Source organism: Choloepus didactylus, chromosome 1 (assembly GCF_015220235.1).
Source record: "Choloepus didactylus isolate mChoDid1 chromosome 1, mChoDid1.pri, whole genome shotgun sequence".
NCBI classification, from domain to species: Eukaryota; Metazoa; Chordata; class Mammalia; order Pilosa; family Megalonychidae; genus Choloepus; species Choloepus didactylus.
Genome location: NC_051307.1, coordinates 86922329 through 86946088, shown reverse-complemented (window position 1 = coordinate 86946088; position 23760 = coordinate 86922329). Strand labels below are relative to the sequence as shown.

The 23760-nt window shown below is 37.9% G+C and overlaps 2 protein-coding genes across 2 annotated transcripts in view; one reads left to right on the top strand and one right to left on the bottom strand.

The window, feature by feature from the left end:
* HGD (homogentisate 1,2-dioxygenase) overlaps positions 1–23255 on the top strand; it is a 79174-nt gene extending 55919 nt beyond the window's left edge. Inside the window, exon 14 of the mRNA XM_037836334.1 lies at positions 22654–23255. Coding sequence (XP_037692262.1) covers positions 22654–22668 — 15 coding nt within the window. The 3' untranslated portion in view covers positions 22669–23255. The remainder of the gene's footprint in view (positions 1–22653) is intronic.
* Positions 2788–7012, bottom strand: NDUFB4 (NADH:ubiquinone oxidoreductase subunit B4). The gene is made up of 3 exons (XM_037836343.1): positions 6778–7012; positions 4065–4211; positions 2788–2909 (listed from the first exon to the last, which is right to left on the bottom strand). The coding sequence occupies exons 1-3, from the start codon at positions 6955–6957 to the stop codon at positions 2847–2849; spliced, it is 390 nt and encodes a 129-aa protein (XP_037692271.1). The 5' UTR covers positions 6958–7012; the 3' UTR covers positions 2788–2846.
* Positions 23256–23760: the final 505 nt, after the last annotated feature.

Below are 23760 nucleotides of genomic sequence, written 5' to 3'. Positions count from 1 at the left end.
CAGGGTCGACCATGTTGTATAGGCAATGAACCAACAGTTGTATAGAGTGCTATGTCCCAGGAGCTAGAATTCATGAGTCTGAGAAACAAGAGGAGAAGTAGGATTGGCCGTCCACTATCTCAGTGACTCACTTGTGGAATGTGTGCTTTCCTTCCCCACAAATTAAGGCTCTGCTGGATTAGAACTCCCCACAGTGGGGGAGTAGTGAGAACACTTTTACTGCAGAAATACAATCAGGGTTCCACTTAACTTGAAGCTCTGACTACCTCCTGGTCATTTGGGGCTTCTCTGGGAAACATTAGGAAAACATGTTTCCATATTGGCAGCATTAATCAATTCTGATTACAAGGAGCTAGGGTTGCTGCTACATAATGGGGGCAGGTGTGCCAGTTTGGATCTATTGTGTCCCCCAAAAGTCATGTTCTTTAATGCAATTTTGTGAGGGCAGACATTAATCTTCTTATTGAGTGTTTCCATGGATATGTGACTCAATCAACTGTTGGTGAGGACTTTGATTAAATTATTACCATGGAGATATGGACCCTGCCTATTCAGGGTGGGTCTTAATTAAATCACTGGAGTCCTGTAAGAGAGCTCATAGACAGAAGGAGCTCAGAGCAGCTGAGAGAGACATGTTGAAGGCGGCCATTGAAAGCTGACGCCTGGAGACACTTGGCAATGCAGACAGAAGGATGTTTGAAGATGCTAAGCTAAGAGAAACCCAGAGACATTTTGGAGAACACCATTTTGAAATGCAACTCAGGAGCAAAGGAACAGCAGACACCAGTCAAGTGCCTTCCTAGCTGACAGAGGTGTTTCAGACGCCATCACTGTTATTTAGTGAAGGCATCCACTTGTTGATGCCTTAGTTTGGACACTTTCATGGCATTAGGACTGTAAATCTGTAACCAAATAAACCCCCTTTATAAAAGCTAATCCAATTCTGGTATTTTGCATATTGACAGCATTAGCAAACCAGAACACCAGGGGATTCACTGGAGCATCTCAGTGCTTCCACGTCCAGGGATAACTAAACAATTGGTGCAACAAAGACTTAATGATGCTAGATTAATTAAGGTTCTCATCTCTGGAAATAAAGGTCTAAGTGACTCTACCAGGCAAGCAATATAGACCTGCTAAAGTAATAGCCAAGGGGAGGGAAATTTAGAAAGCATAGTGGAGACGTTATGGCCTCAGGACTGGTTGTGACAGTGTGGATTATAGTTTGCTTCACTAATCCTCCTATACTGAGACTTCTGTAGAGATTGTCGCTGGTCACCTCCTCGAAAGCCATGTTACAGTTTGGAATTACTATGTGCCCAAGCAGATCCAGATGGTGCCTGGAGTAGATGAGGAAATCAGATACCTCTTGGGCCCTGCCTCACATCCTCTTGGCATACCATTTTACTTCAGATATTGTTGCAGCTATCAGCTGTCTGCAGGAAAAACCTGACAGCATTTCACCTCAGCTGCACAGCACATTTCTTGCTTTCTGCACTAAGTGTCCTTTCTCTTCCATGTGCAATGTGGGCAAGAAAGCAGTCAATATTTCTGAGGCAATCCCATAGTTAGAAGTACAAGGGAATTGTCTGGGACACTTCTTGACCAATAGCTAGAAGAGCTAATAGATAAATTCACATTGCCCAAATGTGGAGAAAAAATTGTGTGCATTCTACAGGGCTACTCAGACTTTACTCAGAAAGTCCCTAGTTGCACTGAGCCCTTTACTCTCAGAGACCACCAGATCAAGAATACACACTTCACTGGCTTCCCTTCCTTCCCCATCTCAAGTCTTCCCAGTCTCTCACCCCTATTCTTTCAGATCACTTCCTAATATAACCTACTTACATACAAGTCTTTCTCTTGGGCTCTGCTTTTTGGGGTAACCCAAAGACAAAAATCAAATGAGAGAAGAGTTGTGAACATGCTTTCAAAATTAAAACTCAATATATAAATTAAATTACAGTGTGTGTGGTTCATCAACAGCACTTGATTTCACCACCCTTATGGAGCAAACTGTCACTCTACTGCTTCAAAAGACTGAACAGCAAAGTTGGGGTAGCTTTAATCTATCAAGCAATACTCTTGTTACTCATTTCATTTTTCATTATCCCATAAGGTAATCAGCATTACTATCTCCATGCTACAGATGAGGAAAAGGAGGCCTGGTATTCTAACCACTGAACTCCAGAACCAGGCCAGAACTGAGCTCCAAAACTCATGCTTTTGAGGAAAAGGAGGCCTGGTATTCTAACCACTGAACTCCAGAACCAGGCCAGAACTGAGCTCCAAAACTCATGCTTTTAACCATTGTACTTCTGTTCCTCGTCATAGCCTCCACCCTCTTTCTCCTCCCCTTGCCCTTTTGTGCTTGTTTTACCCTACAGCATTGTGAACTTCAGAGCCTCTCCTTAAGTCCCTGAGTCAAAATTGCTTTCCTATCAGCTTGCCTACATCACTTCCCTGAATCTCACAATTGTTACTATCCTTCTGCATTTACTAGTGGGGCTGGGACCAGAGCAGGACTTAAATAGTACCAGGCACATAATATGAACTCTAATAATAACTGTCATCAGAATGTGTACTCATTAAGTACAGGCACCAGATCTGTCTTACTGATCATTGTATTCTCAGCTCATAGCACACAGTGAGCACTCATTTGTTGACGACTGAATGAATGAATGTGAATATGTTTCTTCATTAAACTATGAACTCCTAGAAAGTAGGGATTCTACTAAGTCTAGGAAATGTTTGTTGAATCAAGGAAATAATAAGAAAGGAAAACTATTTAATGATTATTAGAAGATTTATTTAAGCAAGAACACATATAGTCATCATTGCCAGACTTAATATGAGATGTTCATACTTCGATCCAATTTTCCTTCCCGGATGAGTTTTTCTTTCCTATCCTGTATAGACAGGAAAAAAGTACATTAAAAACAATGCATTCTGGTACAACCTCTGAAAAATAGGAATGAAAAACTCCAAACCCAATTCCAATTCCCCATCACTAAACTCGAGAGAATGAGTGAAGAGATAGCAGAAATAAAGAGACAATCAGAAAATATCACTACTCAAACGCATCTTTTCCACAGTTTAGCAATCGCCACACTAAAGAACATACATTGAAAGCAAAATGCAAACACCTTCTGGAAAATTGTGGCCTACCTTTCTGTTAAGCCGATACAACTGATAATCAAAATACACAAGCTCTAACAGGAGAGTGGACTGGCTAGTTTAGGCAGAGCTACTTGGATAGATAGGCTCCAGTCTAGTTGGAAACATAAAGCCTGGGGCCTGAGGGCCAGGTACCAGAAAGGGAGTTGTCTATTGACAAAGATAAGCGTTGCTGATTCTGCAGTCATAGACCCAGGCCTCTGATGGCAGTGATTTCCAGCACAGGCAGTTTTGCTTCTCTGTTGTTCGAGTATTAATAAGTTTTAACATTAATTCATAAAATGTGACCAGTATAACTAGAATGCATGTGAACAGAGAACACACTAAATGACACATGATAAACATTATCTCTTTTTAAAAGAAATGAACTAAAAAAAACAAAATACAAAAATTTGCCAAGATAATGTCTAAAGGTTAATCAGAATAGAAAAGTTTAATTTCTGCAAATCTTCTCATGAGAAAAGAGAACTTACTTAAAAAAATATCGTTTCTATATTCCCTTGCTTAGTATTCACAGTACAATTTCCTTACATCATCTATGACAAACCGGGAAAATTCTTTCATGAGCTAAGTTCAGGTCTTAGAAATTAAAATTAATCATTTTATTACTTTAAACTCTAGAGCAGCCACTAAAATTTAATTTGAAAGACCCAAAGGCTATCATGATTTTTTACAATATATTTTTATGAATTGAAATGATAAGGCAATAAAACCAAACACATAACTGAAAACTTTGTTTTAACTCTTGCTGAATGGGAATAAAGATAAAAGGAAGAGTCTAGGGCCAAGATGTGAGAGGCACTGGGGCAATCATCATGGAAAAGGGCTGCAGCAGGCACCGCAGGAACCTATCACACAAATACTAAACAGCAGGTCCTAATACTTACCCTGTCAGTTTTGAAAACATAATACCAGAAGAAAAGGGGCCCAATCCCAAACACAGCTCCTAAAAGTGAGGTCTTGGGAGTGGGCCTGAAATTGGGATAGACATTTGCTGATCTCGCATAAGTCCAACGAATCAAGGCAGGGTCTTCCTAAAATTAATGGAAACAAAAGTTGTAAGAACTAAAGAAATGCCATATTGAGAAACAAGTTCAACAGCACTTCTATGGACGAGAACAGGAGATGCCTTTTGTTCTTTCTGAAGGGTATACCCTGAATGTTTCTAAAAAGCTTCACGGAAGATCTTTATTTCTATAATTTGTTGAATACTTTTCTGATGATCTTGTCCAAATCCTTCAGAAGTTTAAAGAATCTTGTATCACCCTCCGGCTTTCTATTTAAGTTTTAAGAATCTTTTTCTCGCTTTACCTCCTGGGTCATTTTTATCTACTCTTCTCTGGATTTTAGCTTGTCTTTCATGAGACATACAGTAGTCCCACTGAAGACAAATACATATGCTGTATTATACTTTGTATTTTGTTTCCAGGACCCTTTCTAAAGGCACTCCCACCTTGATCTTTCCAGATCACAAATAAGCTGCAGAAAGGTGAAGACTGAGGAGGCTAACTCTGAACTTAAAATTTATAAGTTGACTCAGCTGATATTTTAAAAGCAAAAATTAGTACCACATTTCACACTATTAAAATAGTTTTGTAGAAAGAATAGTTTTGTTAAAGGAAAGTATAATACAGCATAATCTCTTATCTGTATTACTGCACAAGCCTCTTAACTAGTCTCCCTGCTCCTGCCCTTGCTCCCCCAGAGTCTATTCTCAACTAAGCAGTCAGAGAGATTCAGTGTTAAATTCTAAATCCAGATTATGTGACTCCCCACTAAGTAAATTCTTACAAGAATCTACAAAGCCCAGTGTGATGTAGTCCCAGGTACCTCTCTGATCTCATTCTTTCCACTCTGCTTTTATTTCTTCCACTTTAGCCACAATGGCCTCTTCAGTACTTTTTATTAATTAACCAGCACATTCCTGCCTAAGGAAACTTGCACTTGCTGTCTGCTCTGCCTGAATGCTAATTCCCCCAAAAGCCACCTGGCTAGTTCCCTCACTTTATATGTCTTTGAGGTCTTCACTCAAATGTCACCTTCAAAAAGAATTGCATTCCCTTGCCAACCTATCTAAAACTGTAGCTGCATTCCCTTCGTCCTTACACACACACAGTCTTAATTCCCTTCCCTGTTTTATTTTTCTTATCACTTATCATGCTCTAATATGCTAGAAAATTTAGTTTATTAACTTGTTTATTACTTATCTCCTCCACCGGAAAGAAAGCTCACTGAGGACAGGGAGTTTTGCCTGTTTTGTTCTTCATTCTCACCTCAGCATCTAAAACAGAGCCTGGCACATAATAGGGCCTAAGCAATTATGCACTGACTGAATCAATCATCCTTAAAGATTGGGCAAGGGAATTCAAATTTATTGATCAATAAATGATTAAGTGTTAGGCATTCATTTAATTATCAGACTAACCAATGTGGCAAGTATCATTACTTTATTTTACATATGAGAAAACTGAAACTGCCACACAACTGGAAAATAGATCTGGATTTAAACCACCAGTCTGTCTGACTCCAATGCCCCATTCTTTTTCACTATACCATACAATCCAGCACATCAAATCTCACAATGTGAGTATGTTTATAATAAATATCTTCCTCTGCATCTTCTTCCCAAGGAAACAGGGTTCTGGCTGGAGACAGCAGAGCCAAACAGCTAAAAGCAGAGGCTTTCTGGCTTACACAGATCTGAGCTCAAATTCTGTTCAATTTTTGCTAACTGGGTATCTCTCTGCATGAGCTACTTGTCCTTTCCATGTTGTCTTCTCATCTGTCAAATGGGAGTATTAATAAAGTGTAACTCTGACAAATAACATGTCAAATAACATGGCTATCATTTCCATTACATATACTATCTCATTTAACTTCACAGCAATTCTATGAAGAATGTACTATTATTCCCATACAAAGATTAGAAAAATAAGGTTCAGAGCAGTTACTAGGTAAGTTGTCCACGGTCATATCCTTTGCCAGTCAGTATAGCCCTGGCACCTGACTCCAAAGCTTAAAGCTTCAACAATTGCACGGTCTTTGAAAGATGTAGCTCAAGAATCACTATATTCCCAACAAGAGAGAGAGCAGCATTATCAGTATGAGCTGTGAACGAAAGGCAGAAACAGCTTATATATATATATGTATATATAGATATAAACACTTTCTGAACATTCATTACAAGTCAGGCACTGGGCTAGGCCTGCCACGTGCCTTTTTATCATTCAATCCTCATAATGGCCCCATAAAATAGGAAGTACTATGTTATACCAATTTTTCAGATAGGAAAACTGAGGCTTAGCTGAGTTAAATAACTTTCTGAGGACCACCCAGGTGGGCAGTGACCCAGCCAGGACTCAAATCCAGCCAGTCTGTCTGACTCCAGAACCCGTTCTCTTGACCATCAAACTCTCTGAACAAGGTCAAAGGGCTAGAGAGTTGGCCTGCTTTCCGGGCCTGGAAGAGTCCCCGTGTCTAAGATACTGGCCGGAAACGGTGGCCAACCCCCATTAGGTCCCTGTGGCCGGTACGGGCTGTCTGGGTTGCCCAGTCTGGGGGCTCTGGCCCTAGATCCCCGCCCGGCCGGCCCCCACTCACGACGAGCCCTCGGCGGTTGGGGTCGTTGTACTGAAGCAGATACTCCTGTTTAAGCCGTGATCTTATGGCCAACCGTTCGGCTTGGGCCTGCCGGGTTTCCGGAGATATGTCGTATTCGGCTGGATCGAGAGTAGTGGGCAGGGTGGCAAGCCGCGACGGCTTGTATTTGGGGAAAGACATCTTGGCGACCCGGAGCACGATGGCGCTTGCGCGACTCCAAGTCCCGCCCCCTTTAGTCTGACTTTCATCCTGAGGAAGTGCGCCTGCGCGTTAATTCAGGCGCTGGAAGTGGAGGTTAGCAAAGAGGTAAGCCTGGTTTTCCGTTCCTTTTTTACCATCTGGCGTCTGCTGGTGATCTGCGCATGAGCATTTATCTTGCTCTCCTCCCCCGCTCCCTACCCTTCTACTGTCTGTAACCTGTTACTGCAGCCTTAACTCTACTGACATAACCAGACTGGGAAACGGTACTGGGTCTGGACTCAGAAGTCCTGGATCTCAGTGTGAGTCTATACAATTGTGTGAACTCAGTCAAGTCACTTAACGTCTCTGAGTTTCGTCTCCTATTTCCTGATAATTATTCCTATTCTGTCCACCTAGCAAGGGTATTGTGAGGATTAAATAAGATAAAGATGTCAAAGTGCTCTGTAAAACAAATCCCTATCCAAGGAACAGAGGCATGCATTAAATGTATACAACATAATCATAATATTTTTCACAGGCACAAAATAATATTTTAATAAGAGAATGATGTTATTAAAGAAGCGTTGCCTGATTGTAGTAGGTCAGAAAAAAATGAGACATTGAATAAAGCTTGTGAAGAAACAATATCTTAGTTTAAATATTAAAACTGCTTACCTAAAACCCTTAGCCCCCTTCAGATGCTAGGAAGGAAAAACATTTTTAGAGGTATGAAAATAATCATAGGGGCATTGTATCTTATTGTAAAAAATGATTTGGTGAGAAAAGGAAGGTAACCCAAAATGAAAGTTTCTCCATCCTTACAGTCACCCACTCCCACACCACCACCAAGGATTAAAAGGAGCCTCAAGTTACACAGTCGTGTCTTTGGGTACCAGTAAGGCACTCCTCAGGGGGGAAAATGTAAACAGTATTTCCATAACTCCGGCAAGGAAAGCAGGAACAAAGAGCTTCAGCTGGGATGAAACGTCTGGGGACATATAGGTATGCTGGGAAATGGTTGCTAAGCAAAGAAGGGACCTAGAAAGTGTTGGCACTCAAAGTGATGAGGAGCAGCACTGCTGTCAAATTTATTCAACATGTTAATACTGTTTAAAAATATTTATTAAGCACCTACTTCATGAAGCATACTGCACACTAGTCAGTCTTAGTCTTCTAGGCTCAGTAGGGAAATGCAGAAGAAATAAAAGACGCAGTGTTTGTCTTCGAGGAGCTGACAATCAGGCAGTACAGAAAGAACACACAACATAATATTTGCAAAGCTGTGGAATGTCCAAATGACTATATAGCAAAATGGGCTCATGAGACTGAAGGCTGAGGAAACATTGAAAAAAGAAGTTTGAGAAAAATTACTCACACTCAATTTTCTAATCATATTTTTATTGTAGAATATAACATATATACATAAAGTGATAACTTTCCAAGTGCAATTTAACAAATAGCAAGATTCAGAGAATGTTGTGGGTTACAGTTCCACAGTCTTAGTTATTTCCTTATTGTGGAATAGGTTATATATATGTTGTATGTTGTATGTTACATGTTATATGTTCCTGTGTTTGGCTGGAAGGGGAATTAGATGAAGTGTTGAAATGGAGAAGGAGAGAAGTCCAAATATGTAGGGCTGGTCAAGCTGTGTGAATGGGGCAGGGAAGAGAAAACTGACAGGTGGATATAGAAAAGTATAAGAAGCAGATAACAACCTGTCTTCACTGGAGTCAGAACCTGGTTCCAACTTGCAACAATATGAAGAGCATTCTTTCTCTTAATTGGATAGGAGTATAGCTAAATTTGTGAATAAACTCAACTTTGATTTGGGGATAAACCCGTTGCTCAGAAGTTTAATTAATCAATAATTAGCAGCAGTTGACATTTCATGAATATTTCCCTCATTATTTTTCAAGTTTGTCCTGTCATTGAATGTTGGCAGAGGATATACTGTGAAGTTAATGTAGGGCCCCTTCTTACATGGGCCTCTTTAAGAATCCTGGGAAGAGCCCTGGAAATGTGTTCATATGTTCATTCTGTTTTTGTAAAATTAGAAAAAGTAACGTATTTTAACCACAATTGGCTAAGACTGCTGTATCTTTCCTTTCTGACTTTTCTTCTATCACATTTTCCTCCTTTTGGGTGGCACGGCAGTGACGTCAGGAATTTTGGGGATCTGGCAAAGGGAAGTCCAGGTTTGATGGGATGTATTTATTTGGTTAAGAGTCAATTCTGGGTCAAGTTAAGTTATTGCTGTCCATCCAGGTGTAGGAATGGCTTCCAGGAATACTCTCACCACCTGGTTTGCACACAAAGGGGAAGGATCAGTTTTCGTATTGTGATATGATCTTGTCCTATGAATCCTGGCCCTGGAAATGTGTGGCTAGAGGAGGAGAAACAAGGTTTGGAATAAACAGAACCAAAAGCTAATCTGTGGAAAACACTTCCAGTCTTCATGGCGTAAAATTACAAGTCAAATAGTCATTCTTGTCAATGCCTAGTCAAAACAGAAAGTCTTTGTCATCAAGAGTATACTCAATAATATAGTAGGTAGAATTATGAACTCATTATTTGTTTTCTTTCTTGATGAAAATCGCATGAAAATATCATTTGTCAGAATCCCTGTTTGTGGAATACCAATCTGTGCAATACTACAAAGAATGTTATATACCTATATATACATATATACACACACAAATATCAATTACAGAAATCAAATTTAATCTAACCATGCTAGAGGAAAGACTGAATTATCTTTCTTTTCCCTCTATAGGAAATAATATTACAAAATCATTGACATCTGAAAAGGTGAACAAAGTGTATACAGTGAAAATATACAGGAAAAAGATAGAAAGGAATATCAGGGAGTTAGTTAATCAAACATTCTATTATTTCTCTGGATTTTTTTCAGAGAAACATTTATAATTTATTATAAATTATAATTATATTTTATAATTTATTATAATTTCTTTTCTCATTCATACCTAACTGTATTTGTGATTTTGTATAATTTTTTCTTTAAAAAGTCCCCCTCCCCAAAATTATATAAGCCTCAAGCCTCATAAAAATTCTGCCTGTCAGTCTTGCTAATGCTGCAGGCAAAAGACCGAGTGCTATGTTAATTGATTTAATTGCAAGGAGATCCAAGAGCTTGAGGTGGCAAGGAAAGTCATCCTTTCGGTTTTGTAGCCACCCTGGGACCCTGGGCTTCAAAAGTTGGAATGCACGGCAGCCCTCAGGGACAATAGGACCAATATTCCCAAGTTTTCAGGGTCTCACCTCAATTCAAGTAAGCCACTTTCTCTTCATTTACCTAGTGTTTACTCTCCCCCCAAAAGAGAATATTATTGGATCAGTTTAACACTATCCAATCTAGATTGCTCTGAAGCACCACATGGGAGGTTGACATTCATTGTCTCCAACTCATCTGTTGCTTTGTTGGCTTGAGCATTGTCTCCATCAGCTACGAATAAGATTACACAACTGGTTTCACCTAACAGGTACACCTAAAACACAGAAGCGTACCACACTTAGAAAAGACCCGCTTGAAACTGCTTTCTTCAAAAGTGGATGTCATGCTTGGAAGCACTTGGAGACTACTCAGCCTGCCCATTACAAACATACATCATTTTCTAAATGCATCTGCTATAGCTTTCCAGTAAGTCTTAACTATTTCATGGCATCAGATTCCTCCATTTTATTATAGTTTAAAATTATCTTAGCTAGTTTTGTTCTTCTCTTTCAGATGAATTTTAGGATTAAGTTATTACATTCCATGAAAAACAAATCTGTTTGGAGTTTCATTGGAATTGCATTAAATTTTATGGATTGATTTGGGGAAAATATACATCCTTATAGTATTGCATCTTCCCATCTGTGATCATTAGACAAGTCTTCTTTTATGTCCTTCAATCATGTTTTTCTTTTTAATTTTTTTTAAATTCAGTTTTATTGAAATACACTCACACACCACACAATGATCCATGGTATACAATCAACTGTCCACAGTATCAATCATGTTTTTTAATTTTCTCCGTAAAGAACTTTCACCTCTTCTATTAGATTAATTTCTAACACTGTAGATTTTGTTGCTATTGTCGTTTCTTTTTCCTATTATATTTTCTAACTGGTTATTGCTGGTGTCAAGGAATCTTACTGATTTTGTATACTGATCTTGTAACCAGTGTCCCTTTTGCATTTTTCCATGTGGTCAGTCATATCATGTGCAAATAGCAGTCTTGCCTTTCTTTTCCAAGTCTTGTATTTCTTTTTATTCATTCTTATTGCATTTTCTATGTCCTCCAGTACATTGTCATATAATAGTAGAAATCAGAGATCTTTTATCTTGTTCCCAAATTTAATAGGAAAACTTCTGATATTTCGGCATTATAATATGGTGTTTCCTGTAGAGTTTGATAGAAGGCTTGTATTCTATCCTTACATTCCTTGCTAAAAGTTCTTTTTTAATCATGAATGAATGTTTATTTGATCAAATGCTATTTCTAACTCTTTTGATCTATTATCATATGGTTTTTCTCTGTTGGTATGTTGAAAAGGCAGAGCACCTTAATAGATGGTTCTGATGTGGAGCCATTTTGTAGTCCTAGAGTTAACCCTACTTCAGGTGATGATGTATATTTTTTCATGCACCGATGAATTAAACTTGTTAGCATTTTATTTAGAATTTTAGCATTTATATTCATAGGTGAGTTGGTGCTGTAGTTTTCTTTTTCTCTTGTCTACTTTTGGTATTATACTTACATAAAATGAACAGGATAGATTTCCTTCTTTTTTTTTTTTTTAAAATTCTACAAACAGTTTGTTTTTTTTTTGTTTTTTTTTTGACAGGAACTATCCTTGAAAACTTGGTGAAATTACCTTGTAAAATTGTCTGGTTTTACTGTCTTTTTTTCCAGGGGAGACTTTTGGCTACCAATTCAATTTCTATAATGATTATTGGTTTGTTCAGGTTTTCTGTTTCTTCTTGAATCCATTTTGGTAATTTATGTTTTCTCAAACATCTCATTTTAAATTTATGGCCATAGTTTCTAGTCTCTTATGATTTTTCTAATCTCTACTGTATTTATAATTACATTCCCCTTCTTGTTTATAATATTGTTTATTTATACTTTTTTCTTCATCCATCCTTCTAGAGGTTTGTCTACTTTGTCTTTTCAGAGTACTCATTTTTTATTTTAGTGATTATCTTTAATCAATCCGTAATGCTTTTTTTTTTGCCTTAACTTACAAGTCATTTAGAAATGATTTTTTCACTTTTCGAAAGATGTTTTGTGTTGACTATATTTTTACTGTTAATTTCTAATTTAATTGCATTATGGTTAGAGAACTTTTTCTGTATGGTCAAAAATTTGCAAAGACTCTGTTTGGGACTTCATATGTGGCTAATTTTTGGTTTGGTGCAGTTTTTTTTTGTTGTTTTAACAAAGCATTTCATTGAAATTTAACATTCACATTGAAAAAACGCACAAATCATACATTTACAGTTCAATGAGTTATTACAAAATGAACACACCCTTGTAATCATACATGGTCAATTTTTATCATTGAGCTTAAAAAGAATATGTGTATTTTGTATTCATTGGGTGCGAAATTATATCAAGCTTTTTAATTATGTGGTTTGGATCACTCCTATCTTTACTCATTTTTGTCTACTTGATCTATTTCCAATATAGAACTGTATTATAATTTCCCAGTGCCATTGTGGTTTGTGATTTCTCCTTGAGCAATACAAGAGTACACAGAGTAAATTGAAGGTGATATGGGAAACATTTTACTGTGCATGCATCTGTGAATTGTTTTCACCATAAAGACAAGGCAACTTAAATATAATGGTCTGCTCACTCCATCCTAGTGTGCTGTATACAAACCAAGCAGGAGAAAAGATCTCTGCCTAAAATATACAGTACACTTAGGAACACATCTGTCACATAGACATATCCAAAAGCTTATGAATATTACATTTTGCATTCCTCTTCTTCAGAGATTGTCTTTTCATCCCAGTGTTAGCACATATCTGTTCTTGTTAGTAAAGTCAGTTACATAAGCACATATTTGTACTTGAGAGGCACAATAAGTTTCCAACATTTTGGTGTAAAGTGACATTTTTGCAAGTTGTCAGTTTAACATAAAAGAGGGTTAATCCTCTTAGCTGAGGCTGTCATGCCTTCTTCTTTGGGACAAAGTACTGTTCTATCATCATCTCTTGCTTGGGAGAGAAGTAACTTCCTAATTGGCCTTCTTAGATACATCTACTCTTGCCCTACTCCCATTTCTTGTCCACACAGCAGCCAGTGATTTTTTTAAATAAACCTAATCCTATTACCCCTAATTAAACCCTTACATGACTTACAAGACTCTATGTGGTCTGCTCTGTACCTCTTCAGCCACACTTGTCTCCATCCTCCCCATCACTGTCTGTGCTCCAGCCACACTGGCCTCTTTTGACTTTCTTCCCTTCACAGGACCTTTGAACTTATCCTTCATCTGCCTTAAACATTACTTTCTACACTACTCCTATTTATCCTTCAGAACTCATTCTATTATATAGCCCCTTAACTCACCAAAAAGGTCAAATCTCCTATAAGCTTTTATAGCACCATAGACCTCTACTTCGTAACACTAAATACAATACTAATTTTACATTTTAATTATTTAATTAATACCTGCCCCCATCCCTCCCACTAGCCTGTAGGCTTTTTGAATACCAGGACCACATTGGACTTGGCTCCTCCTGCATCCCAGCACTAGCACAGCGTCTGGCACATTGTGGCAATGGTGAATGAATGGACAGTTGACTTTCTTCACTTAAAAGTGCATATATTAATCAAATGTGCATAGATCCCTCTTGCTGCCTCTGCTTTCATCCCATGTTCACCTACAGGCTATACTGCACACCCATCACCTCCCTCCCAACCTTCACCCCACACACGCAAATTCAAAATTCAAATCCAAAAGTATTGCCTGTGTTGTCTAATAATGTAGATTTTTACTGAAGACTTTGTGTGGCTCCAGAAGAGGGGGGTGTTCTAGTTTGCTAATGCTGCCAGAATGCAAAACACCAGAAATGGATTGGCTTTTATAAAGGGGGTTCATTTGGTTACAAAGTTACAGTCTTAAGGCCATAAAGTGTCCAAGGTAAATCATCAACAATTGGGTACTTTCACTGGAGAATGGCCAGTGGTGTCGGGAAAACCTCTGTTAGCTCGGAAGGTACATGGCTGGCGTCTGCTCCAAAGTATGGTTTCAAAATGGCTTTCTCCCAGGACGTTCCTCTCTAGGCTGCAGTTCCTCAAAAATGTCATTCTTAGTTGCTCTTGGGGCGTTTGTCCTCACTTAGCTTCTCCAGAGCAAAAGTCTGCTTTCAATTGCCGTCTTCAAACTATCTCTCATCTGCAGCTCCTCTTTTCTCAGTTTCTGTGCATTCTTCAAAGTGTCTCTCTTGGCTGTAGCAAGCTTGCTCCTTCTGTCTGAGCTTATATAGTGCTCCAGTGATTTAATTCAGACCCACTCTGAATGGGTGGGGCAACACCTCCATGGAAATTATCCAACCAAAGGTCTTGTCCACAGTTGATTGTATCACATCTCCATGGAAACACCCAAAGGATTCCAAAATCTAATCAACACAAATATGTCTGCCCACACAAGATTGCATCAAAGATAATGGCATTTTGGGGGACATAATACATCGAACTGGCACAGGGGGTATATCACAAAACAAAATGCTCTAACAATCTCCTTTAACATCTCTGCTTCTCCCCCAAGTTCCCAACTCTACAGCAGTAGGAGATGTCTCATCCCTCCTCTCTTGCCCTTATGAATCTGCTCTGGGAGCACCTCCAAACAAGCTGCCTCCTCTTCCACCTGCCCTCTCAAAGTCCACAGAGCTCCAAGTCTACCCTTGGCAAAACAAAGCCCAGCCATACACCAAGCTGCAACTCCGGGGTGCCTAAGTTAATAGGGTAACTTGAATTTTTTACAATTTGGAACAGAAAGTGTTGGGGTTTTTTTATCTTTGCCTTTGTTGGATGATATTGTTCCCTCCATTAGTGACATCCTGTCCTTCCCTGCTCTCTGTGGCCAGTTGAAATCTTATGTCCATCAAGGTCCACTCAAAACACTTCATCCTCCTGGATATTTTTACTCAAAGCCCCCAAGAAGAGATGATTTTTCTCTTCCTGGAATATGCATACTACTTCTTTCTTATTTTACTTGGGACTGCATGAATTTTTGTGTTCTCTCTCCCTCTCCTTTAAAGGCAAGCTCTCTAGGTGTCACCTGAAGAGTCTGACCCTGAGTCTGGCTCCAGGGATGGTTGAATTATAATTAAACTGTTTACATTTCTTTTCTTAAGTTTCGGTAAAATCCTCTCCAAGACACTGAATTTCATGTTTCTAAATGAGATATCCAAAATTTCAATTTCAGGTCAGCTAGCAGAAAGTACTCCTCCTTGCCAAGGAACTTCTATAGATATTTTGGGAAATGTAGTATAGCTTTTGGTTTAACAGTCTTGGAGAGAAGTTATCTATCCAGGTGTTCCAGTTTGCTAATGCTGCCAGAATGCAAAACACCAGAAATGGACTGGCTTTTATAAAAAGGGGTTTATTTGGTCACAAATTTACAGTCTTAAGGCCATAAAGGGTGCAAGATAACACATCAACAATAAGGTATCTTCACTGGAGGATGGTCAACGGTGACCGGAAAACCTCTGTTAGCTGGGAAGGCACATGGCTGGTGTCTGCTCCAGAGTTCTGGTTTCAAAATGGCTTTCTCCCAGGACATTCCTCCATAGGCTTCAGCTCCTCAAAAATGACACTCTTAGTTGCTCTTGGGGCTTTTGTCCTCTCTTAACTTCTCTGGAGCAAAAGTCTGCTTTCAACAGCCATCTTCAAACTGTCTCTCATTTGCAGCTCCTCTCAGCCTCTGTGTGTTCTTCAAAGTGTCGTTTTTGGCTGTAGCAAGCTCACTCCTTCTGTTTGAGCTATTATAGGGCTCCAGTGAACTAATCAAGGCCCACGCTGAATGAGCGGGGCCACACCTCCATGGAAATTATCTAATCAGAGTTATCACCTACAGTTGGGTGGGTCACATCTCCATGGAAACACTCAGTCAAAGAATTACAATCTAATCAACACCAATACGTCTGCCCACACAAGACTGCATTAAAGAACATGGTTTTTTCTGGGGGACATAATATATATATACAAACCAGTACACCCGGTAAAAAATGCCGCTGAAGTTTTTTCCTGGGTTGGCTCTGGCTTCCTGAAATGCAACACTAGTTTGACTGCCAAAAAAGTACCATTTATAGAGTCTAACTCTTCTGACCTTTTGAAAATACCAAGTGGATAGCTAATTTAAAATAATGGCATACAAATTTAACTTCCTAGGGTCTAGAGAGAGACCTATCACTAGGGATCTGTAGTGTAATCTTCAGGTGAACAAACCTTCCAATATTTCATAGTCACCTTGATCAAGCAAAGATGGTGAAGGCTCAGTGATGACATTTAGTGTAATCTTCAGGTGAACAGAACTTCTCAATATTTCATAGTCACCTGATCAAGCAAAGATGGCAAAGGCTCAATGAGGATGTTTACTTTGTGTACATAGAATATAATTTATCATCACTTGCTCAGATTTCATACCAAATTATAAGTACAATGTAAGTATTGTTTCAACATGAAACCATATTTTTAACTTCTTTTATCTCTATAAGCATCTTCATTACCCTGGATTAAACAAGGATAAAAAGTAAAATGAATTTCTCTGTTTTATTTTTTTAACATTTATTATTTCTTTCCATTCCAAAAGTAATGCATGTTCATTACAGGAATTTTTTTAGTGGAAAAAAAAATTAAAATATATGAAATTCCATATTTCCACAACGTAAGCATAATTATATAAGAAATTTGACTTTTTTTCTTCCAATCTTTTTCCTATACAGAGAAAGTTATAATCATGCTATATATACTATATCCTGCTTCACCTAAGTTTTTAAAATAAACATTTTATGGTCTTTGTTATGAATAATAATATTATTCCAACAAGAGGAAATAATTTAATTTACTTAACTATCTCCTTTACTTGACATTAAAGTTGGCTTTAAAAATGTACATGAGTACCTAAATAAAGAAATACCACTTACCTGAACATTTTACATTTTCTCATGGAGTTATCTGCTTTTTTACATTCAGTTTATCTTTGCTTCTTACCTCCACTGGCTCTTCAAGATGCTGTGCCCAGCTTTCCGGCAGCCCCTGTGAATCCTTTGAGGCTCTGGGGTAAACAGGTTCAATGCTTCCTTGACAGTCCTCTTGTGGTCTATGAGCTTGTATTACCCTATTGTCCCTGGCCAAGGGGGCATGCTCTTAATTCCTCTTAGTTCAGGCCTGTACTGAGCAGAAGCAGGGCAATTCCCAGAAAATCAATTCAGTGGGAGTTAGTTTGCTTGAATGACCACTTCTCTGAATGGCACTCTGACCTAGGGCCAACCATGGAGAGCTAGTCTGAAGGCTGTGAAATATAACAACTTTGGAACCAGATAAAGGGAGCTTAAAACCCAGACCCCTCTCCCAAGGCCCCACCAATTACCACCCTACTGTCTTTAAGTACATGGCTGGACTGCTCGTCTCAATTTCCTCATTATGAAATGGATCCCTAGATAGAGTTTTGAAGATAAAATGAGGTCACACATACAAAGCAGCTAATGTGAGACCTGATGTAGGAGTATGGTAGCAAAGCTCAATAGATGGTCGTTAGATGCCTTCTCCCTCTCAGTAGAATGGTGGGAAGGAGCAAATGATCTGCAAAAGGTATGATATCCAACATCGGAATCCTGGCTCTTCTCTTTTAAAATTCTGCTCCTCACAGGACCAGCTCTCTTTTCTGCTAAACATTCTAAAAATATAAAACTCAACCAAAGTTTTAAAACACACTTGTGGTTGTCTTTTCCCAGGTGTTGAAGACAGCTGGATATGGTATCCTCCCAGGAGAATTAAAAGTATCAGGATAACTTTTATTTAATTTTTGTTATGGTAAATTTTCAAATACACACAAAAGTAGAGAAAATGATATACATCCTCCAGTTCTTAAAATTTTAAATATTTTGCCTTTGATTATTTTATCTATCCCCCCCAACACACACACACATACACACTTCATTTTTCTTTTTGCTGGATTATTTTAAAACAATCCCTGACATTATTTCATTTTACCCACAAATATTTTAGATGTATTTGTCAGTTGAGGATTTTGTGTTTTTTTTTTTTGCATAACCACAATGCTATTATCACACATAACAAATTATCAATAATCTCAAGAGCATTTTAAAAATAAGATTCTGGGAAAAGCAAACCAAAGGAATGAGTAATAAAGGAATTTCAAGCACTATGGTAAGCAGTTTGGGAAATGCTTTTGGCAGAGTGAGTACTTTCACAATCACAAATGATATCACAGAGCCAGATGCCACTCTCTCCTACATACCCTAAATTGGATTTACTTTCTTACCCCCAAACTTATTCCCTTGTTCAGCTCAAGGCATCAGCATCCACCCAGTAGCTCAAGTCAGGGACCCAAATTTCTCCCTCCCTCCCTCCTCTCTTGTCTGGACATCTAACCAGTTTTGAAGTCTTAAGTTTCAGGGTGAACGTTACTGATCTCCATCCCTTCCTCTCCATTCCCATGCCTGCTTCCTTCATCTAAGCCCTGTTATCTGTATCTGCATGGAAGTCTTGATTGCTCTTTATTTGAGTTCCCCCCAAAATAGACCCTGAGACAAGGAATTGAATTTAAATATTTTATTTAAGAAGTGACCCCAGGACACCCTTGCAGGGGTGTGAGGAAGTAAGACAGGGGAGAGAAAGAAACCAATAAAGGGTATGGTATTAAGTACTTGGGCCAATGGAGCTCAATCCCAGTGGGAAACTCTGAAAGACAGTATTGAACACATCTCAGAGTTATCCCAACAGAGTGGCAAGGAAACTGGGGTTTTCACCCATCATTGCTTGTGAGGTGTTCTCAGGCTCTTCAATTCCCCAGAATTTCTGGTTCACCCTGTGCTGGGCATGCTGCCAAAGGGTACATCTGTTCATGGCATGCCCCCAGTCAACAGAAAGGGTGTGGATGATGCTAAGGGCCAACATTCCCTATTTTTCCTGATGGGGGTGACTGCCTTGAGAGGCACTGAACCATCTGATCCCAGGCACATTTGGCATGACTCCTGTAGATACTTTCATTAACTACAGGTGAATTAAGCATTGTTAAGTAAAATAAAATGGCCATCCACAGGGAACCCCTTTCCAAGAAAGGATTTTCCACAAGACAGAAACAATTGTCCTACAGGGGCTTTCTGAGAAATGCAACGATGGAACATCATACCTCTAGAGTTGCAGATAAGCAACACCTGGTGATAAACCATTTTCAGTCCAGTAGAGATAGTTTACCAGAGTGAACAAGCATGTGATACTAATCAATGTAAAATGGAAACTTAATGTCATCCAATCAGAGCATTTCCTCACTTGCTTCTGTGCTTGCCCTATATAAGCTTCCTCTTTCCACACCTTTGGTGGAGCGCCTTCCCACATGCAATCTGGATGCTGCCCAATTCATAGATTGTAAACTGTTCAAACAAACTCCATAAATGATATTGTATCTAATATTTTTAAACAATTTTAGTGGGAACCAAAAGAGACCCCTGATGGCCCCCGGAGGCAGCAGGAAAACCAGACAAAAGGTACCCGATCCCTCTGTGTTCTCTGCTCCTTCGTGGTGCCTGGAGGTCGATGGGTGAGTTTTTCTCGGATCGAAGCTCTGTAAATTGCATGGTGCTCTGACTTTGAGCAGTGCTCAAGTCTGGGAATCAGAGTAAAGGTCCAGTTAAGAGTCTGGATAAAACAGGTTTGCGGATCAGACCGTAAAGCCTTGAGTCTCAAATAAGTAACATGGATTCATCTTTGTCTAAAATTTCAGAATCTAGGGGTCCCCCAGCTGGGATACTGGCTGGGTACATGTTTAAAAACAATGGACCCCAAACTTGTCTAATTTTACAAAATATGGTCAGACTTTACTAAGGACAATTTAGAATTGCAGCAGCTACAATGGGGTGGGTAGTTTTTGTTTAGATAAAGCAGTTTTCCTCAGAGGACATTTGGAAAATAAGGGATCTTGCATCTCTCAAAAGCAATTGGATACATATTTTGATTGATATTCAGTGGACTCAAAAAGAACTAGTGATTCCAAAATAGTCTCAATAAAAGACTCCTTACAATAGCCAATAAAAAATAATTGTAAGAAAGAAGAAACTGAGACACATGTCAAGGACTGTAGAGAAACTGATGACCCCAGCTGTGCCTTCAGCCACTTCTCTTTATGCTCCTTTGCCTAATTACCCTTTCTTATTACCCTTTTATGTAGAAGATAAGGAAGAAAAGGAAATTAGACAGCTGTTCTTTAAGGTTAGACCTTCCACAGACTGGCATTCCAACTGCCACCACCTTTAACTATGGTCAAAGATGAAACTCTGAGTCAATTATTCAGAGAAGTTAGAATTTTTTTGAGTGCATTTGACCCAGGGTCATTTGACCTATATCAGCGTGTATACGTGTTGTTCTGAACCTTAGATGATAAATCCTGGAAGGCAAAAGCTGATTGGACTGACCTGGAAAGAGACCTATAGGATCCCTCTTTCCACAATAAATCTGAGGGTCAAATAGGCCGAGAAATAGGGCAAAGCTTCTGTAAGATAACACATCCTTGCAAAGAAAATCTTAAAACTCTCCTTCACAAGTATTGATGGGAAAGCTTTAGCCCTCATATAAAGCAATTAACCTCAACTCGTCCCATCTGCCAAGAACAAAATTCTGATTAAAAATATATGAGTGGGGCAAGGACAGAAAGTCAGCTCTTTTATATAAACTACTGAGTTTTGTATTTCTATGTTTTCTGTGTTTCTGTTTTTTTATGTCTGACTCATGGCTGGAAAATTTTTAATTAAAGCTATAAGCTATTTGTGCCTGTCTGTATTTTTGATGTATGGTATTTTACCTACCTCCAGATGGTATTACCAAATTAACTTAGAAAGCTCCTAAAAAGGCCTCTATTCAACTTGGCTAAAAGATAAATAAGTGGTTATATAAATTAATACTTCTGAAGTCTCAGAAATTTGGGAAACCAAACTTTTAATATTTCCAATGGGAAAAAAAAGAGTATTCGTGGAACTAAACCCAAATGTTTAAAAAAAAAAAATCAAGTTCATGTAATTTAGGTAAACCTTTGGCAAACAGGACTAGTTTAATAATGTTACTAAAATAAAAATAGTTGTGTCTTCTGAGTTATCAATATTAAGTACAATACAAGAAAAAAATTTTATTATACTTGGAGATGTTCTTCATAAAATTATACAGGTATACTGATCAAATAAGCTAGCATTATATCTACAAAATGTTTAAGAAGAAAAATGTGAAACTTTGGTTAACCAAATTGATATTATTCTGACAAATTTTATTTCAAGAGTAATTATGTATTGTAGGATGTCAGCTTGAAGACAATTTTAAAGATTTTTTTTTGGTAATTTAAATGTATAAGGAATGCAGGATGTGTTTTTGGTAAGGAAATAGAGGATAAAGTAAAATGACTAGTTGTTGAAGAATGAGAAATTGGAATGTATATGACAAAACTGAATATATATAAAAGGTTGTAAAAGGTTTTTGGAAAAGGAATTTTATTTGTCATGGTCAAGGTGGGCTAAGGTTTGATAGGTTTATAATATTCTTAAGAGTTTTCTTGTCAGACTGTATCTTCATCCAAAACTAGTATTTGGTTTTCTCTTTGTTAAAATGACAACATTTGCTTGGATTCTTGGTCTGCTCTAAGAGGTTGTAAAAGGATTTTCTTAACCATCTGAGTAATCGGCCTAGAAGTAAAGATTCTGTACCTTATAATCTCCTGTGCTTTATATTGACCTTATCATCCTTGTTTTTTTGTTTTGTTTTGTTTTTGTTTTCTTTTACACTCATGTTAACTCTTCTATTTACTTTTAAAATCTTTTGTTGTTACTTAGGTTAAATAAGGAACCAAATATTGTTTCACAGTGACCTATGATCCAATTTAACAAAATGTTCAACTTGTGTTAAACAAAAGTTTTGTTAAACAAAAGTGACAACTTTGGACATTTCACCTTCCCCCAATCAAACCCTAAATTACATCTTCCTGATCTCAAACTGTCTTTGGAATTTTCCAGAGGGCCCCTGGAAAATCACGAAGGATTTGTTCTTTCATGTTGTAAACAGAGCTGCTAGAAATAGTTAGAATTATTTGATATGTTATGAATTGCTTGGGAAGTGTTGTCAAAAAGGATTTTCTAACCTTTTTTTGGTTAAATTTGTATGGGTAAAATGTTATTAATATAAATATTTCAGAAGTTATATAAAGTTCCTAAAGATTTGTCAATGTCCTCCCTGTCAATGAGATGTTCTAGTACTGATTCGCCAGATATTGGAAAACAGAAAAGTGTTATTGGTTATAATTTCAGTTATTCTTAAAAATATTTTACATACTAAAGAAACAACCAAATTTCCTTTTCAATGGCATTATTTTTGTAATGAACCTCATCAGAACTTGCTCTTTTGTAAAGCATTAATGAGTTAACCACAGCCATTTTAAGTCTTTTGTCATCTACAGATGATGCTTGCCTGAAAGCAGTTGCAATCAAATACAGGGAAGAATGCTTCGTCTTCAACAAAAAGGACTGTCTCAGAGACCCATGGAAAGGAAGAGGACTATGCCAGCCACTCTGGTGCAGAAACTTCTACTGACATTGCTTAAATAACTTTGAGACCATACTGCTGGTCTGAGTAAAGATCTCCAGAATTCTAGTAAAGAAACCAATGGGTTCACGAAATTGCTACACAAAACAGAGCAGAATAAGGACTCATTAACTAGGACTGAATGAACTGATGAGAATAATTCTAGGTTTTGTTTGGAATATTGCTGATGTTTTAATATTCTATTTTCTAGATATAAGGAATTCCTTACTCTTTTCCCTTGTCTATTTATAATTCATAAAACATTTATCTTTTTCTCCCTGCCAGGTCTTTCCAGAATTCAGAAGCGCTTATTGAATATTCTTATTTTAATAGCAAAATAATTACTTGCATATATTCAATAAGAATGTGTCCTCCTAGTTAACAGGGTATAATTGGAGACACTAGTTATATAACCAAGGCTTTGACTGGAATGTCATTTTTGAGAATGATGCTCATTAAATCAAATATAACCAGAAACTTTTTTTTTTTACATTTTACAAATAAGAAAGCTGTCATTTTGCAAAGGGGAAAAAAAAGAAAATATTATTTTGACACCAATTCATAGCATTTATTGACATTTACATGTAAAATGCTAGGAGAGCTGTATAAATTGTAAGCAGGGAAACCAAACACTTGAATAAATTATTTCAAAGATTCTATAGCACATTAGAAAACAGTGCAGCTAATTGAGGGGTAGAAATATAACCGACAAATAGAAGAGAAGTTTCAATTACTAAATCATATATTCATAACTGAGATTTAAGTGCCTGTCTGAGACCAGAAAACCGTGATTGTCAAGTTCAAGTTGCAGTGTTGAGGCCACACTGCATGTTTTTGTACATTAACACTCAAAATCTAGGAATGAGATTTTTTTTAAATGTAATTTTATTGAGATATATTCTCAATAAATATTTGTATATTCATCACCATGATCATTTTTAGAACATTTGCATTACTCCAGAAGGCTAGACACTTTTAAAAA